Here is a 17,685-nt window from a genome sequence, read left to right as displayed (position 1 = left end):
GGATGCAGGGCTTCCCCCAGCCACCCATCCCTTTGGAGAGCCCGTCTACCTGCGGGAGATTCTGCCGTCCCCCTCCGGGCATTTGGCCCTTTCCGCCCGAGCCCGTTCAAGATGTGGAGGGCACACGGAAACAGCGTATCCCTTCCCATCACAGCGGTACCTCTTTATCTACTTGCACTTGTGTGCTTTTTGAACACTTGGGTTGGCAGAAGCTAGGACAGAGCAACTGGAGTTCACCCCATTGTGTGGGTTTGAAGGGCCAACCTCCTGCTGGACAAGCTGAAGAGGCTGAGGGGGGGTGCAGGCGAGAGAGAGGGAGGCACCTGTTGGCTGAGTCTATCTGCTGTCTGCCAGTCTAGCTGCTCCATGCTTTGGAAGCCCCCCCCCAGCCGGTTTACCCCCCCCCCAGGCCAGGACTCTAGGAGCAAGGTTGCCCCCGAGAGAGAGGGCAGGAGGGAGTGGCCATGGGAGCCAGGGGTGCATCCACCTCCCTAGGTCAAGTAAAACAAGAGAGGTACTCACCTAACTGACCAACCTAACCAAGGCCTGCCCCCCCCCCAAAAAACCATTGGCTATGTCCCTGGAGCTGCCTGTGCAAGAACCTTTGGAGAGCCTGTGTGGTGTAGTGGTTAAGAGTGGTGGACTCGTAATCTGGGGAACCGGGTTCGCTTCCCCGCTCCTCCACCTGCAGCTGCTGGGTGACCTTGGGCCAGTCCCACTTCTCTGAAGTCTCTCAGCCCCACTCACCTCACAGAGGGTTTGTTGTGGGGGAGTGTAGTGATCAGGTGGGATTGCTATGAGGAATTATAACAAATATAGAGTAAGCCATCTGTGTCAGCAATGAAACCCCCCGAGGCCAGGACTCTAGGAGCAAGGTTGCCCCCGAGAGAGAGGGCAGGAGGGAGTCGCCATGGGGGGGGGGGTCAGGGGTGCATCCACCTGCCTGAGGGGGCGCGTCCCTGGAGCTGCTCGACAGCCAGCCAGCCAGCCTGCAGGGCGCTCTGCACATGCTCGGATCTCCCTCTCCCCAGCCCGCCCAGCCCTAGGCAGCAGGGGGCTCCTCTTTCCCCCTCTCGGCTCCCTGCTTCGGGCCCAGCCTTTTCCTCCCCGCAAACGAGACCTCCCTCCGGCGGGCCAAGGGTGAAGAGCAGCTGAGCCGCCCTCGTAGAGAGGACAGGAAGTGAGGGGGCGGGTCTTCCGGAGCCCCTCCCTGGCCCCTCTTGTCTCCTCCGGTGAGTCTCCTCTTCCCTCTCGGGGTCCCCGGGATGCTGCTCGGCCCAGCCGGCCACCAGGCGAGGGTCCGGCCACTGGGGCGGAGGGGGAGATCCCTCCCGGGAGGGAAGCAAGTGCATTGCTTTGGACAGAAGAGAAAGGCCGCAGATAAGAACAAGGCCCCGTAAAGGAAGAGGCGGGGGGGGGGGGAGATGGGGGCGAGGCCATCGCTGTCCACGTTTCCCCTTTTTAAGGGACGTTCCCTTATTCCGAATAGGATTCCTCGCAAGAAAAGGGTTGACAGCTATGGCCGAGAAGAGGAAGGTCTTCCTCCTTGTAACTCGTCCAAGGTCCAAAAGAAGAAGCCTCTCCTGAAAGACAAGGGCTTGGTGCAAAACCTTTAGAAATAAACCGACGAGGCTGAACCTAAAGCGAGAGAGAGCAAGGGAGCAGCTGCCGAGCGCAGGCATTTCTCCCTCCTGGCTCAGCGCCACCTTGAGATCCTCGAAGCAAAATTGCCAGCAGAAAGGAACCTTAGAGGATCTTCCAGGATTTTCCAAGCCAGGTTGCTAATTGCAATGTCAATTTCATTTCGATTTCCTGCTGCCTTTCGGACCGGTTCCAGGTCTGTTCAGGGGCAGCTTCGCATAGAGGGCTTTGCTGTAATCCCCTCGGATCCAGAGCCTGGCGTCCCCTGGACACGTCCTGTCTGTCCCAACCTAGTCAGCGAGGCCCCCTGAGCCCCCCCTGAGATGGTGGGATGCAGGAGGGCCCCCCGGCATCTGTGGGGATTATGCAATGGAACATCATCATCATTGCGGTCATTATTATTACTATTTACTATTCTCCCCTTCCCTGAAGTTTCCGTGGCAGATGAATGCAATGAAATTCGACTCATCAATCCAGAGCAGATTCCAACGTAGAGTTAGCAGAGTAAACATTAAACACGTTGCAGGATTCCCCCAAAATAGACCAGAGGCCGTTGTATTTCATCCAGCAGAGCTTTACTGCTATTGAAGGCAAATGAGCCTAAGAGTCACAAATCCAGACATTCAGGATTGGCACCATGTATAAGAAATTCACTTGCAGCAGACTTCACTTAAACTTACAACAGCTTATAATAATATGTCTAAACCTTAACACTATATACAGAATAGCACACCAGAAGGAAAAGAAGCCTTACTCTTATAGTCAGCGTGACCTTGACAGAAGAGAGAACAGGGACAGACTAATCCAGCAGTACTCAGCTTCTCTGAAGGAATAACCCAAACATCAAGAACCTTCTGGTTGTTTCTTTCACACAAAGAAGCTTCCAGAACCCTCTTGAACTAATTAGAATAGGAAAGATCTCTATGCATCCAATCAATACTTTCTGTACTAATAAATGCAAACATTAAAACTACATTTAAAACAGAAAGACCTTGCCCAGTTAGCCCTTGGGGGTTGACCAGATGATCATCCGGCCCTCAGAACAACAAGAAAGGACCCCACCCAAGTAGTGTGTCTTGAGGACGTTGGGGATTCCAAGTGCTAGAAAATAAGGCCAAGGCAGGAAAGAAATATGCCCTGAAGTGGGGGTGGGAAAGGAAGAGAGAGCACTCTTGAGAGTCCCCAGCTTAAGACCCCAACTATGGCCTAGTGTCTAAATTATATTCAGCACAAATTACCGTATTTTTCGCCCTATAGGACGCACTTTTCCCCCTCCAAAAATGAGGGGGAAATGTGTGTGCGTCCTATGGGGCGAATGCAGGCTTTCGCTCTCCAGGCTTCGCGGACCTCTCCACAAGCAGCGGGAGCACTCCCGCTGCTTGCGGAGAGTTGCCTGCATGCTGAAGCCTGTGCGCGCTGAGCTCAGCACGTCCAGGCTTCACGGACCTCTCCACAAGCAGCGGGAGCCAGCGCTGGGCTCCCACGGCTTGCAGAGAGCTGCCTGTTTGGGGACTGGGGTCAGGGGAAGCTGGGGCGGGCCTCCCCCGCCCCACCCCCCGCGCCTGGGGGGGAAATAATTTTTTTCCCTTTATTTCCCCCCCAAAAACCTAGGTGCGCCTTATGGGACGGTGCATCCTATAGGGCGAAAAATACGGTACTCACTTACCCATCACCATTCTATCTTCGCTTCTTCTCCTGACCTTGTATCAATCTGATAACAGAACAACATATTTGCTTTGTAGGATTTGTGAGCAACTCTTAATCGTATAGACAGAACTCGACAGAAGACTACAGGATTCCTTCCGATCTCTTGGAGGCTTCATGAGAGCCCAGATGGATGAGCAAGACTCAGCTGGCCCTGAAGCAGGAGGAGGCCTTGCCCTCCAAACTGGGAGCAGTGGGAGATTATGGGAAAACTCAGTGCAGAAGATTTCGGGTGAGGAGGACACCCTCTGCTCAGAGGTGCAGAGCCAGCAGTTGACGCAGTCCGGCTCTCAGGAGGCCAAAGGACCCCGAGAGGCTTGCGGCCGACTCCACCACCTCGACTGTCGGTGGCTGAAGCCAGAAAGTCATACGAAAGCTCAGATGCTGGACCTGGTGATCTTGGAGCAGTTCCTGGCTGTCCTTCCGCTGGAGATGGAGAGCTGGGTGAGGGAATGCAGAGCAGAGACCAGTTCCCAGGCTGTAGCCCTGGCCGAAGGTTTCCTCCTGAGTCAGGCGGAGGAGAGAAAGCAGGCAGAGCAGCAGGTGAGAGAGACTTTCCTCTGGAAACTCCCAAGGGGCTCAGAATGTTATAAGCCAAAAATAGCTTATCTCCTGAGTTTATGCCAATAAAAACTCAGAAACGTGAGGAGTCCAACGTTTATTGCAAAGCAATAGGTTACAGTCGGTTTGTTCCGCAAAACTGCAACCCTGCTCAGTGGTCCAGGTGGTGGCATTTATAACATTTCAAACAAAGCTTTTCAATTTTCACCAATCATATACCTCATTACTTCATTTCTTGTTTTACACATGCGCAATAAGCTCTGGTAATTTATGCTGATTCAGGTTTGATTCTCACCGTGTTCTGTTGCATTGTGCTATACACATGTTGGGAACCTGTGTTACGTGTAGCCATTAGCACCATGTAACAACTTGAGCTGTATCTTTATAATTCACATATTAGCTATATTCCTGCCCCAAATGGAGGGTGGCAACTTGCAAAATCATCAGTTTCATAAAGTAACAGGTTACCATAAGTTATCTATTAGAAGCACACTCAAGGATTTACAGGAGTACACATCACATTTATTGTGGCCTTTTGGGCCCACCACCACAAGAATCTGAAAGAGAATCTCCCAAAATGCTTTTCTAATGGCTCACCCACTTTGGGGAAGCAAGGGATGAGATCTGCTCCCCCAAATGGTTTTATTCGGCCATTCCCCATTCTCCCCATTCTCTGTTTTGAATCCTTGTTGCTCTTTCAGCGGAAGGATCTGTTTGCAGAAATGGGCCCTGATTCCTGTGAGGCAGAGAAGACTCTGTTGGATGCCAGAGGGAGGCCGCTGGGTAAGGAGGAAGGAGTTTTTCCTTATTCTCTGGATTTTGAATCTAATCTGTGGGTTGTGTTCATCTTTAGGGGGTTGAGTCCCTGAGTGTTTTCCCCCTGCCAGCAAACAGTTACCTGGCAACAGCTCCTGATTGGCCAGAGCGCCAAGGAGGCAGTTGGAGTGGAGGGAGAGACGGTGTGGGAGATTCATGGTGTGGGAGAGTCATGGCGTCTGAGGGGATTCTGTGCAGAGAGTTCCTTCTGACTGGGGTCAAGATGAGGATAGGCAAGAACTCTCAGGAGATGTTCTCCGGTTCTGAATGGCAGAACCCTGTAGAAATAGACAAGACACAGCCCCACAAGTTCTGACACGAAAAAGGGTCCGCAGAGGGAATCCTCTGACAGGAAAGGGCAGGAGGGATTCCGAGGCCAAGGAGGATTTGGGGGTCTGTAGGGAAACAGTCCAGCGGAAATCCAGTTGAACTATGGGAGATGTCTTGTAGTGTCCCCAAAACCAGGAAGGATTGGATTCTGATTAATAGAATACACACAAGACTTAGGAAGTGCCAATAATAATAATTCCCTCCTCACCCCTCGGCCCAGGTCGTTTTATTCACAAAAGAACTTTTTACACCGTGTTCGTAAGAACCAATCAGATTTCCTCTGAGCATTTCAAAAACCCCACGTGGGACAAAGTCAGATCAGAAGAAATTCTTTTAACTGTAAAGACTACTTTGAGCATGCAGACATAGCTGAGAGTAAATAAAACAGGACTAGAGGAATGGATTTAGGAAACTCTGGAGGTCATAAACAGGAGAGGAAGGATGGCAGTATTTACCGTCTTCTTGTGAACCCTCTTCCTGCCCCTTAAGATCTATCTAAAGATTAAACTTACCTATTTTTATGTACTGAGGATGCCTGGTGAAGTAACTGGCCTGTGTTTAATAATAATAATAATAATAATAATAATAATAATAATAATAATAATAATAATTTTTATTTATACCCCGCCCTCCCCAGCCAAGGCCAGGCTCAGTTTAGAATGCTTATATTTGCCTGTCAGGCAGAGAAATAGGACAGAGACGCAGAGGTGTGGATTGATCAGAAATCCTATCAAAATGGCTCAAACCCAGTCAACGCAGTGCTTTCATTGCTGACACAAATGGCTTGCTCCATATTTTTTATAATTCCTCATAGCAATCCCACCTGATCACTACAGTGTATAAAAGAAAGTAATTTTAAGCCTGAGCAGCATACAGACAATGTTTTAATAAAAAGCAACAGCGCTGTGCCGTGATCAATAACCACACTGTTTGCTACATTTCTGTGGAAGAAGAACCCAAACTCCTTGTTTACATCCGTTATAATAAAGTCTGTTTGCAACCTGTTTTCCCCCAAGAAAACCCCTCTGAGGCTCCCGATTCCTTCTCCATTGGGAATTTCACCTGAGGGAGGGAAACAGGGCTGGCGCAGCAGCGCCAGGGAGAGAGAGGGCCGTTGCGCTGATGCATATTAATTGGTGGCAACGCCGTGATACAATGTTCAAACCCACATAGAAACATGCCCACAGACACAGAACAACCAGCTTAATAAAGTATTGGGGTTATTTTATTAAAAGAAAGAAAGTTTTCTGTCAGAAAACGGCCAGCAAACACCAAGCAAAAGAGACTCAGGATGACCCAGGGCAGGGAGCTGCCGCATCTGAGGAGAATCCTAATACTGAATTAGAAATGATGGGACTAAGATTAGAATTGGTCATAGTTGAAGCAGAGAAAGAAAGACATAAAGTTGAAACAGGGAAAGAAAAGGAAAAGGCAAATTAGCAGCTGAACAGGCCAGAATTACAGCCGACAGTTAGCACAGATGCAGGCTGAGAGGGATATGGCAGAGAGAGAGAGCGCAGATTAGCTCATGAGGAAAAAGAGAAAGAAAGAAATGCCAGATTAGCCCAAGAAGAAGGAGAAAGGGAGGCCAAGATGGACCATGAAAAAGACATGTTCCTTTTAAAAATGGAGGAAATGAAGCTGAGAGCAGAACTGCCACATCCGTTGGTGGGGCGTGGAGATTTTACCTCAGCTAATTCAAGAGATTTCCTAAGTATGTCCAAGGTGGTGATGGACAGGCATTCCTGTTTAGTTTGGACTTTCCTGAAGAAAATTGGATGCTTTCTTTACGCCACAGATATGTGGAACATTGAGGGAAATATACTCAGATTTAAGATAAGATGAAACCTCTGATTACCTCACATTCAAAGAAAGAGGAAAAGGGCGCTTTGGTTTAACTGCAGAGCAAAGTAGAAAAGCCTTTTGTGACACTGAAAGAAAAGCAGGAGAGACTTCTGCCCAGCTGGGTAGACATATTGATAAAGCTCTGGACAGATGGGTGGAAGGAAGGAAAATGGAAACTGTTGATGAGCTTCTCTGTCGCCTGAAATGCGCTGCTGAAGCTCTGAGAGACGCAGGAGCTGATGGCTTCCCTTTGACTTTTGTCTCTCGCAGGTGACAGAAGGATGCCTCCCAGACCTCCTCATCCATCTTTTCATGAGAACGGAGGAGAAGCAGCAGCTGTGGAAACAGATCTGGTATGGGGAAAGAGCTTTGTGGGGAAAGAGTCAGAGGAGGGGGGCAGCCAGGGAGCCTCTGGGCCGGAAAGAATTTCTCCTCCTCTTGGCTTCTGTCAAAGCCTCTGTCCTGAACAAAGATGGGCAATCCCATTCAAGAAGGTTTATGTGCTGACAGGAATGAACAGCCATCTCTCCTTAGCTGGGCTTCGGAATGTCACTTTTATTATCATGATTTATCAGTAGCTGCAGCTATATTTCTATATTGATCTAATCAGGCTTCTAAGCAGTTGAGAAGCTTCCAAGAAGTTGAGAAGCCATAACAAACCGTGGCCGGGATTCACCTCAGCAGCCCCATCAGCTGAAGAAGGGGAATCCCCCTCCTCCCCCTCTCTGTGCCCCCATGAGCCCCTTGAAGTTGGCTGTAGGGCAGAGGGAGGGTCCCATCGCCCCCAAGCATCGCACAGCGGGAGTAGAGAAGGGAGCGTTCTGTCTGGCAGACAGGAATACTTCCACAGACAGAACGATTTGAAGAACACCAGGCGGAGGTCCACCCATTCACACAAAGATTAATACCCACCATTAGAATGCACAGTAAAATAAATCCACTGAAATGCTAAAATAGGCATCCAGACCTAAAAGGTGCAGCAAAATAATCCCATTAAAAGAACACAACAGTGAACGGGCAGAAAATAACCAAGCAGTGTGTGGTAGATAGAATCATAGAATCCTAGAGTTGGAAGAGACCACAAGGGCCATCGAGTCCAACCCCCTAATAATCCATTAACACAAAGAAGAAGATGATGATGATCATGATGATAATAATTTATTATTTGTACCCCGCCGATCTGGCTGACTTTCCAATCGAGTGTTAAAAACAGTACAGCATTAAATATTCAAAACTTCCCTGAACAGGGCTGCCTTCAGATGTCTTTTAAAGAGAAGATAGCGGCTTATCGGGTGGCACTGTGGGTTAAACCTCAGCGCCTAGGACTTGCCGATCAGAAGGTCGGCAGTTCGAATCCCCACAATGAGGTGAGCTCCCGTTGCTCAGTCCCTACTCCTGCCCACCTAGCCGTTCGAAAGCACACTTAAGTGCAAGTAGATAAATAGGTACCGCTTTATAGCGGGAAGGTAAACGGCATTTCCGTGTGCTGCGCTGGTGCTGGCTCGCCAGAGCAGCTTTGTCACGCTGGCCACATGACCCGGAAGTGTCTTCGGACAGCGCTGGCCCCCGGCCTCTTAAGTGAGATGGGCGCACAACCCTAGAGTCGGACACGACTGGCCCGTACGGGCAGGGGTACCTTTACCTTTACCTTTTATGAAGGGAGGGCGTTCCACAGGGCGGGCGTGACTATCAAGAAGGCCCTCTGCCTGGTTCCCTGTAGCTTTGCTTCCAGCAGGAAGGGAACCGCCAGAAGGCCCTTGGAGCTGGACCTCAGTGTCCGGGCAGAATGATGGAGGTGGAGACGCTCCTTCAGATATACTGGACCGAGGCCGTTTAGGGCTTTCAAGGTCAGTACCAACACTCTGAATTGTGCTCAGAAACGTACTGGGAGCCAATGTAGGTCTTTCTGACCGGTGTTATATGGTCTTGGCGGCTGTTCCCAGTCCCCAGTCCCCAGTCTAGCTGCCGCATTCTGGATTAGTTGTAGTTTCCGGATCACCTTCAAAGGTAGCCCCACGTAGAGCACATTGCAGTAGTCCAAAGTAGTCCATTGCAGTAGTACAAAGATTAATACCCATCATTAAAATGCACAATAAAATTATTCAGTTACCCTATTTTTTGCTCCATAAGGCGCATCTGACCATAAGACGCACCTAGTTTTTAGAGAAGGAAAACGGGGGGGGGGGGGGTTGTGAATCAAATGTTGTACTAAACTATTTAATAAACTACCGGTATATCAGAGTGAGAGGGACAGGAGCTATATGTTTGTTTAGCATGCACGCTCAAGGAGCCAGCGGATCAGCTGAGATGCTGGGGGATTTGCGTAATTTTTCCCTCTCCCTCATCCTGTGCCCTCCCGTCCCCAGCATCCTTCCTATTTTACCTCCTGGTTTTCACTGTGCTCGTGGCTCAGAGCTCGAGGTGGTTGTTTTTTTGCTGCTGGTTGCTTAAATTTCATCCTTCCCAATCCAGCCTCTCCTGTGCCCTGTCGTCCCTCTGCAGCCTCATTGCTCCATTTAGGGAGCGCGCAGACCTTGGCTAGCTGAGGCTGCTGCAGCTGTTGCTGGCTACGCACCACTTTTAAAAACGCCTGCTGGCTTTGAATCGCCTGCCTCCCCTTGCTATTTTACTTGTTTGCCCTGTGCCTGGGTTTTTTTTCCATTTAACAGTTTGCAGCTTTTTCCTTCCGCTGCTTGTTTTGAGGCAGGATAGATTTGAGCACGTGAGCAGGACTTGGATTGCAGGGAATTCGCCACTAGCTGTGTAAATGTGCTCCTCCTTGCAGACTTCTACTTTGTTTGTACACGTGGTTACCTAACAATAGCGAACCTACCTCTTTTCTACTGTAAAAGTTACACTTTTGCTCCGATTCTGTTGCTGCCAGTGGCTTCTTATCACTTGAACTGAACCTGATATAGTCTATTCAGCTCTGCTTTTAGCACCTCTTGTTTGTTTTATGGCTGTGCCAGTAGCCTGAGAGTTACAACTGATTAGCTGTTAGTTAGCGAGACCAGTTGCTAGGCAATAAGCGGGGGAGCAGCACGCCCCCAAACAGACCCGACAGAAGGACCCCAGCGGCCTCCTCTCATGTAAGCGGCTCCTCTCCTGCTTTGCTGCTTTAAAGCGAGTCATGGAGGAGGGAAGGTAGGGGAGCCCATTCATCACTCCTCCCCGGCTCGCTTTAAAGCAGCAAAGCGGGAGAGAAGCCGCTTACATGGCTCCCGCTTTGCTTGCTTTAACAGTGAGCCGAGCCGGGGAGGAGGGAGGGAAGGAGAGCCATGGATCCTCTGCTCGCAACTGCAGCAGCAGCAGAGGGATCCCACGGCCGTCTGTACGCATTCACTCCCTAAGACACACAGACATTTCCCCTCACTTTTTAGGAGGAAAAGAGTGTGTCTTATGGACCAAAAAACCGGTAAAATGCTAAAGTACCTATGCATCAAAGTGTGCATCAAAGTAATCCCATTAAAACAACACAACAATCAACAGACAGAAAACAACCGGGCAATGTGTAGTAGATAATCTTTATGCTGTCTCAGAAAAGGACCTTTTTCCTTTTCTTTCAGGGTCCTCTGTGCTTTGAAGATGTCGCTGTGTATTTCACAGAGGAGGAGTGGGCATTGCTGGATCCTGACCAGAGAGCTCTGCATAAGGAAGTCATGGAGGACAATCGTAGGATTGTGGACTCTCTCAGTAAGGATTCCTGCTGGATCATAATATATATTTTGAAATCCAATACATTATAATTTTTTTGATGGTGCTCAACAGCATCTGGGATTCTCGTTCCCCACAGCTCACCTTGAATCTACTGTTCTGTCTGCAAATATTCTTGCCCTACATATGCCTTTTTAAACCATGACCAGGCTGGTCTGAGCTGCCCACACCTTCTTGAATGTAACTGGCAGAAGAAGAAGTAGTCAACAAAGGCAGTGAACCCCGTAGTAAGGCCTCAGATTTAACTCCCTTCAGTTCTTCATACATCACAAACATTCATTAGCAGTGTTCCATAATTTGAATAATTTGAGGCTCCATTTCTTCCTGATGGTCTGTTTCTCTCTTTGATACAGGTGCTGATGGATTGGAAATTATGAACAAGAGAGGCCATGACAACATTCACAGAGTGGGGAAGCTGTATAAATATTTAGAGTGTGGAGAGAGCTCCTATTCCACTTCCCATAATATAAATCCTATTCAGAGCTCCTATTCCACTTCCCATAATATAAATCCTGTTGGAAAGAATCTCTATCAGTGCTTAAAAGGTGATAGGACGCTTCGTCAGAAGAAATGTCTCTCTTTCCATCCAAGATCTCAGAGCAGGGAGAAACCACATCATTGCTTTGAATGTGGAAAGAGCTTCATCCAGAGGGCTAAGCTCATTACCCATCAAAGAATTCATACAGGGGAGAAACCATTTCAGTGCTTGGAATGTGGAAAGAGCTTCAGCCAGAGGGGTCATCTCACTTCCCATCAAACAATTCATACCGGGGTGAAACCATATATGTGCATGAAATGTGGAAAGACTTTCAGTCGGGAGGATAGTCTCACTTCACACCAAACAATTCACAGTGAGGAGAGACCATATCAGTGCTTAGAATGTGGAAAGAGCTTTAAATGGAAGAAAAGTCTCACTTTACATGAAAGATTTCACAGAGGGGAGGGACCATATAAGTCCTTGGAATATGGAAGTAGCTTCGGTCAGAATAGTAGTCTCACTTCACATCAAAGAATTAACATTGAGGAGAGACCATATCAGTGCTTGGAATGTGGAAAGAGCTTCAGTCACAGGGCTGTGCTGAAGACCCATCAAAAAATTCACACAGGGGATAAATTGTATCAGTGCTTGGAATGTGGAAAGAGCTTCAGTTACAAGCACGTGCTCACAGCCCATCAAAGAGTTCATACAGGGGAGAAACCATATCAGTGCATGGAATGTGGAAGGAGCTTCAGTAGAAAGGACCATCTCACTTCCCACCAAATAACTCACAGTGGAAAGAAACCCCATCACTGCTTGGAATGTGGAAAGAACTTCAGTCACAGACATGTGCTCACGGCCCATCAAAGAATTCATACAGGAGAGAAACCGTATCAGTGCATGGAATGCGGAAAGAGCTTCAGTCACAGACATGTGCTCACGGCCCATCAAATAATTCATACAGGGGAGAAACCATATAACTGCTTGGAATGTGGAAGGAGCTTCAGGAATAGGGCCGATCTCAATTACCATCAAATAAGTCACAGTGGAGGGGAAACCCATAAGTGCTTGGAATGTGGAAAGAGCTTCAGTCAGAGAGCTAAACTCATGGCTCATGAGAGAATTCATACAGGAGAGAAACCATATCAGTGTTTTGAATGTGGAAAGTGCTTCAGGAATAGGACCCATCTCACTTCCCATCAAAGAACTCACAGCGGGGAGAAATCCCATAAGTGCATGGAATGCGGAAAGATCTTCCTGCAGAGGGATCAGCTAAAGGCTCATCAGAGAATTCATACAGGGGAGAAACCATATCAGTGTGTGGAATGCGGAAGGAGTTTCAGTAGGAAGGACAATCTCGCTTCCCACCAAATAACGCACAGTGGGAAGAAACCCCATCACTGCTTAGAATGTGGAAAGAACTTCAGTCACAGGGCTGTGCTCAAGGCCCATCAAAAAATTCACAGAGGTGAGAAACCATATCAGTGTTCAGAATGTGGGAAGAGCTTCAGTAAGAAGGCTGTGCTCACAGCCCATCAAAAAATTCATATAGGGGAGAAACCACACCAGTGTTCTGAATGTGGAAAATGCTTCAGTCAGAAGGTCCACCTCACTTCCCATCAAAGAACTCATACAGGGGTGAAACCATATCTCTGCATGAAATGTGGAAAGCCTTTCAGTCGGAAGGATAGTCTCACTTTACATGAAAGAATTCACAGAAAAGAAGAGCCATATAAAAGCTTCAAATGTGTAAGGGACTTCATTAAGGGATCCCAGTTCACTTCCCATCAAATAACACACAGTGGTGAGAAAGCATACCAGTGTTTGAAATGTGGGAAGAGCTTCAAATGGAAGAATAGTCTCACTTTACATCAAACAATTCACAGTGAAGAGAGACCGTATCAGTGCTTGGAATGTGAGAAGAGCTTCAAATTGAAGAAAAGTCTCACTTTACATCAAATTCTTCACAGTCAGGAGAGACCATTTCAGTGCTTGGAATGTGGAAAATGCTTCAGTCGTAAGGCATATCTCACTTCCCATCAAACAATTCACCGTGAGGAGAGACCATATCAGTGCTTGGAATGTGGAAAGAGCTTCAAATGGAAGAAAAGCTTCACATTCCATCAAAGAATTCATACAGGGGAGAAACCATATCAGTGCTCAGAATGTGGAAAGAGCTTCATGCAGAGGTCTAAGATGACAATCCATCAAAGAACTCACCGCAAGGAGACTCATAGCATTTGAAGATGGCTGGCACATCTCCTCTTAATCTCCTCTTTTTGGGACAAAACTTATCCAGCTCAGAACTCTGGGTATAGGGTGGTGTATCATTTTGGTCTCCCTCCTCTTCATGTGTTCCAGCTTGACAATATCCTCCTTTTATTGGGGCGTCCAGAACTGGACCCTGTACTCCAGGTGTGTTCTGACCAAGGCAGAAGGGAGCAGTAATATCACATCCAATCATCAGGACACCAGATGTCTGTTGATGCAGCCTAAAATAACATTAGCTTATTTTGCTGCTGCCTCACACTGTTGACTCGTGTTAATCTTGTGGTGTACAAAGACCCCTAGGTCCTTTTCACAAGTAAAGCATCCCTGACAAATGGCCATCCAAGCTCTGCTGAAAACTTCCAACAAAGGAGAATACACTACCTCCCGAGGGAGACAGTTCCACTGTTGACAGCTCTTACTGTCAGAAGGTTCTTCTTGATGCTTAGTCAGAATCTCCTTTCCTGTAACTTGAAGCCATTGATTTGAGTCCTACTCTCCAGAGCAGGAGAAAACAAGCCTGCTCCCTGGAGCAGCCCTTGAGATATCTGAAGTTGGCTGTTGCATCTCCTCTCAGTCTCTTCTTTCCCAGGCTAAACATTCCCAGCTCCCTCAACAGTGGTTCCATGTGGTGGGTGAGTTTCTTGTTATTTTCCAGAAAGGTTAAGAATAACTCTGCAGCTGGATTAGCCCATTGTTCCACCCAAAGACCTTTCTTAAAAAGGAAGACAAGACCGGCCCTGCCATGAGTCTTGCCTCAGGCAGTGGCTTTGGGTGAAGCAGCAGTGTCTCTGCCCAGGGAGGCCCTTCCATGACAGAGGAAGCTGGCTGAAGTCTTGTCAGGATTTTGTGTGTCCAGCAGTGGCAAGCATCTTGGACCCATCAGGGCCTGGGAGAGGAAGAGAACCAAGAAGATGCCATAGCTCCTGCTACAGCTGAAGGTAAAGAAGGGTCCAGAGAACAGACCCAGCGCCTCTCTCCTGCGCCCCAGAGGCCCTTGCTGCAATGCAGAGGAGGCCACGAAGGCTGCTCATTGGGGAAGGGGAGCCCAAAGCAGAACCCCTGTTCCTGCTCACTGCAACATGCTGACCTTCCCTTTGTTGCCTCATTTCCTAGTCTTCCGCCCTGGCCTAAGAACAGGCATGGCCAAACTCGGCCCTCCAGATATTTTGGGACTACAGTTCCCACCATCCCTGATCACTGGTCCTGTTAGCTAGGGATGATGGGAGTTGTAGGCCAACAACATCTGGAGGGCCAAGAAGCAAGAGGTTTCAACACCAAGTGGTAAGAATCCCTACATACCTGTTTGCCTTTCTCCTCTATTTGGCAAAAGGTTTTAGTTCAGCAGCAGGGCAGTTGCTTGGCATACAGAAGGTCTTAAGTTCAATCCCCTTCTGGAGAGCTGCTGCCAGTCAGGGTAGACCAGTGCTGGCCAAAGGTGTCCAATTCTAAAAATGCTTTTGCTGCTACTTCTTTGAAATATATGTTCATGGGATGTCCTTTTATTTCATCGTATCAAAGAACATCTTCAAAGTTGGTTACATCACAGACAATTACAGGATATATTTAAGGAGGATAACAAAAAAGGCTTCTCATTTTCGGCTTCCAATTTCCAAAAGGAAGTGATAGAAGAAAACACAAAATGATTAAAAAAGGCATATAACATCCTTTTGGAATGGGAGACCAAAGATGAAGAAGTAAAATCAGTAATGATTAAATGGGTGCAAGATGTAGGACATAATATACAATTTCACGAATGATAAAATTGTAGAAAATAAATTTGAAATTTACAGATTTCATATTATTGAGAGAGAATTATATGAAAATGATGTACAGATGGTATTTATCACCGGTTAAATTGGCAAAAATGTATAAAAATGAAAAGAAAAAGTGTTGGAGATGTGAAACAGAAGGTACGTTCTATCATATGTGGTGGGATGGTAAGAAGGAAAAATCCTACTGGGAAATGATATACAATGAATTGAAGAAAATGTTAAAAATAACTTTTGTAAAAAAACCAGAAGCCTTTTTATTAAGTATGTTAGGTCAAGACATACCAAAAGAAATGAGGATGTTATGTATGCCAGCAAGAATGTTGATTGCACAAAATTGGAAGACTGGAGAAATACCAACTAAAGAACAATGGCAGGAGAAGTTGATGAACTATGCAGAACGGGCAAAAATGACAGAAAGACTAAGAGAAAAAGACAACAGAGACTTTGAACAAGATTGGGAACCATTCATAATATATTTGCAGAAACAAAGAAAGGCAATAGACTTGATGGCAAGATTTAAATAAACATTCACATTATGAGCATCAGAAAATGTTTGGAAGATAGTGAAATAAGATGATGTATTTAATTTTAATTTTATGTTTTTAAGGTTTGATGTTATGTTATTAATAACTTTTTCTGTTGAGAGATAGCAAAGTGGGTGAAAATAGAAACAAACCAGAAACGCAAGTTGAGGGAAGTCTTGGAGGGGAGGGAGGGAGGAATATATAGGAAATGTTAAGAATTTGAGATGTATGTAATGAACGAAAATGAAAAATGAATTAAAAAATTAAAGAAAGAAACATATGTTCATGGGATGCCCGAAGCTTGCACATTTTTGGAGGAAAGTATTAAGGTGCCTACGAACTACATACCAACTTTATATGCATTGACAACGGGTTAATGTAAATGTACGCTTTGCATCCTTCCTTCTGCTAAACAACTGAGATTGATTCATTGGAAAGATAATGCCATGGTCCCCTTTGAACGATGGATACCAGATAGGACTACTCTTGCAACATAGGAGTGTAGATTGTGGAGAAATAGAATGCATTTATAAAAACAATTATTTGTTAATCCAGTGGTACCTCAGGTGAAGTACTTAATTCGTTCCGGAGGTCCGTACTTAACCGTAAATGTACGCTTGGACTGCTTGCCTCTTTGCTCATTCAATGAATTAAAGACTCGTCCTCCTCCTCCGTCTCTGTGAGATGTGGTTATTTCATTCTGTGGGTCCGAGGGGGAACCTGCTGCAGTGTAGAAACACAACCAACCAGATCCTTGGGTTCCCCTCGGCTATGGACCCCCTCCCAGAGGATGCAGGGCTTCCCCCAGCCATCCATCCCTTTGGTGAGCCAGTCTACCTGTGGGAGATTCTGCAGTCCCCCTCTGGGCATGTGGCCCTTTCCGCCCAAGCCCATTCAAGGTATGGAGGGCACACGGAGGGCACACGTTCAAGGTATGGAGTCACACTTCTCTGAAGTCTCTCAGCCCCACTCACCTCACAGAGTGTGCGTTGTGGGGGAGGAAGGGAAAGGAGATTGTGAGCTGTTTTGAGACTCCTTCGGGTAGCGATAAAGCGGGATATCAAATCCAAACTCTTCTTGGGACTGGTGGTGAAATATACTCGGAGTCGAGAGTGGATTTCATTCTCTTTATTCAGCTCATAGTGGTGAGGAGGAAAGTTCCCCCACAATATCTGCTTTATATGCATTATTTACACAATGGGCTGCACGCGATTGGCTAATTCTGGGATTCTCCTGTGGACCAAACAGTTTGTGCATTCACTTCCACCTGGAGCTCAATTGGGTGGCTCCTGCGGACCAATCATACTGCTGCATTGTTCTAGGACCAACCAGACTGCTGCATTTTGGATCCTATTCAACTCAGTACATAACAGGCAGAGAGAGGGAGGGTGTCTGGCCATGCAGGGCTCTCTCAGGGCATCTGCCCTTTCTGCCCGCTCCTGCTCCAGGTGTGGGGTGCACGGCGGCTCCTTGAAGCCTCACCATCCCCTCGCTGGGGAGGAACAGGGGAGACCCCGAAGCTCCAGAGGCGCAGCCGAGACAGGGTGAACGGAGGAGAAGCTGGTGCAGGGGAGGTGGAGGGTAGATCTGCCCCTGGGCGGAGGAAGCGAGCTGAGGGTTGGCTCCTTGCCCAACAGCGCAGAGGGACCATTCTGACCTCCGGACTCAGCTCCTGTCCGCCCAGGGCGACAGAGGACTCCAGTTGGGGCAACACCCAGAGCGAGGCTGGGCTGGAGTCTAGCAGCAAGGGGGGCTTTCAGCTTTGAGCGTCCCCATTTTTTAAAAAGATATTTATTAAAGTTTTCAATGTTAATACAATAAAAATCAAAAAGAAAAAAAAATAAGAAAAATACAAAAAATAAAAATTATTAAAAACACACAGTTTCCATAACTTATTTTCCTTTAACTTATTTCCCCGACCTCCTCATACCTCCCTTTTTTGTATTCCAATTCAAATTGTTAATTCAGCAAATCCTTATCAATAAACTTTAACCTTCTTCTAAACCTTTTTTCCATATTCTCTTAAAAC

At 47.3% G+C, this 17,685-nt stretch overlaps 1 protein-coding gene across 9 annotated transcripts; it reads left to right on the top strand.

The window, feature by feature from the left end:
* Positions 1–1,218: 1,218 nt before the first annotated feature.
* Positions 1,219–15,947, top strand: LOC310841762 (uncharacterized protein). 9 transcript variants are annotated; one of them, XR_014562734.1, is made up of 8 exons: positions 1,235–2,032; positions 3,384–3,888; positions 4,608–4,689; positions 7,168–7,250; positions 10,464–10,590; positions 10,965–12,909; positions 12,995–14,502; positions 14,610–15,947. XR_014562734.1 is itself a non-coding variant. In XM_083733149.1 (7 exons), exons 2-7 carry the CDS (start codon positions 3,463–3,465, stop codon positions 13,023–13,025), a joined length of 2,694 nt encoding a protein of 897 aa, XP_083589275.1. In that variant the 5' UTR covers positions 1,223–2,032; positions 3,384–3,462; the 3' UTR covers positions 13,026–15,947. The 9 variants fall into 9 exon arrangements, 6 of the variants coding, with proteins under 6 accessions (XP_083589272.1, XP_083589275.1, XP_083589273.1 ...); XR_014562733.1 differs by having other exon boundaries at positions 1,223–2,032; positions 10,965–14,502; XM_083733149.1 differs by having other exon boundaries at positions 1,223–2,032; positions 12,995–15,947.
* Positions 15,948–17,685: the final 1,738 nt, after the last annotated feature.

Source organism: Podarcis gaigeae (assembly GCF_964106915.1).
Source record: "Podarcis gaigeae genome assembly, chromosome: 3".
In the NCBI taxonomy this organism is placed as follows: Eukaryota; Metazoa; Chordata; class Lepidosauria; order Squamata; family Lacertidae; genus Podarcis; species Podarcis gaigeae.
Note: the sequence above shows the minus strand (reverse complement) of the source record. Positions and strands in the feature narration are given on the sequence as shown.

Excerpts from the sequence above, each read along its gene's own strand:
- LOC310841762 (XM_083733146.1), top strand. The coding sequence starts at position 3,463 with ATGAGAGCCCAGATGGATGAGCAAGACTCAGCTGGCCCTGAAGCAGGA. Across the intron at positions 3,889-4,607 it reads GAAAGCAGGCAGAGCAGCAG|CGGAAGGATCTGTTTGCAGA; the intron begins GTGAGAGAGACT and ends TTGCTCTTTCAG. Across the intron at positions 7,251-10,463 it reads CAGCTGTGGAAACAGATCTG|GGTCCTCTGTGCTTTGAAGA; the intron begins GTATGGGGAAAG and ends CTTTTCTTTCAG.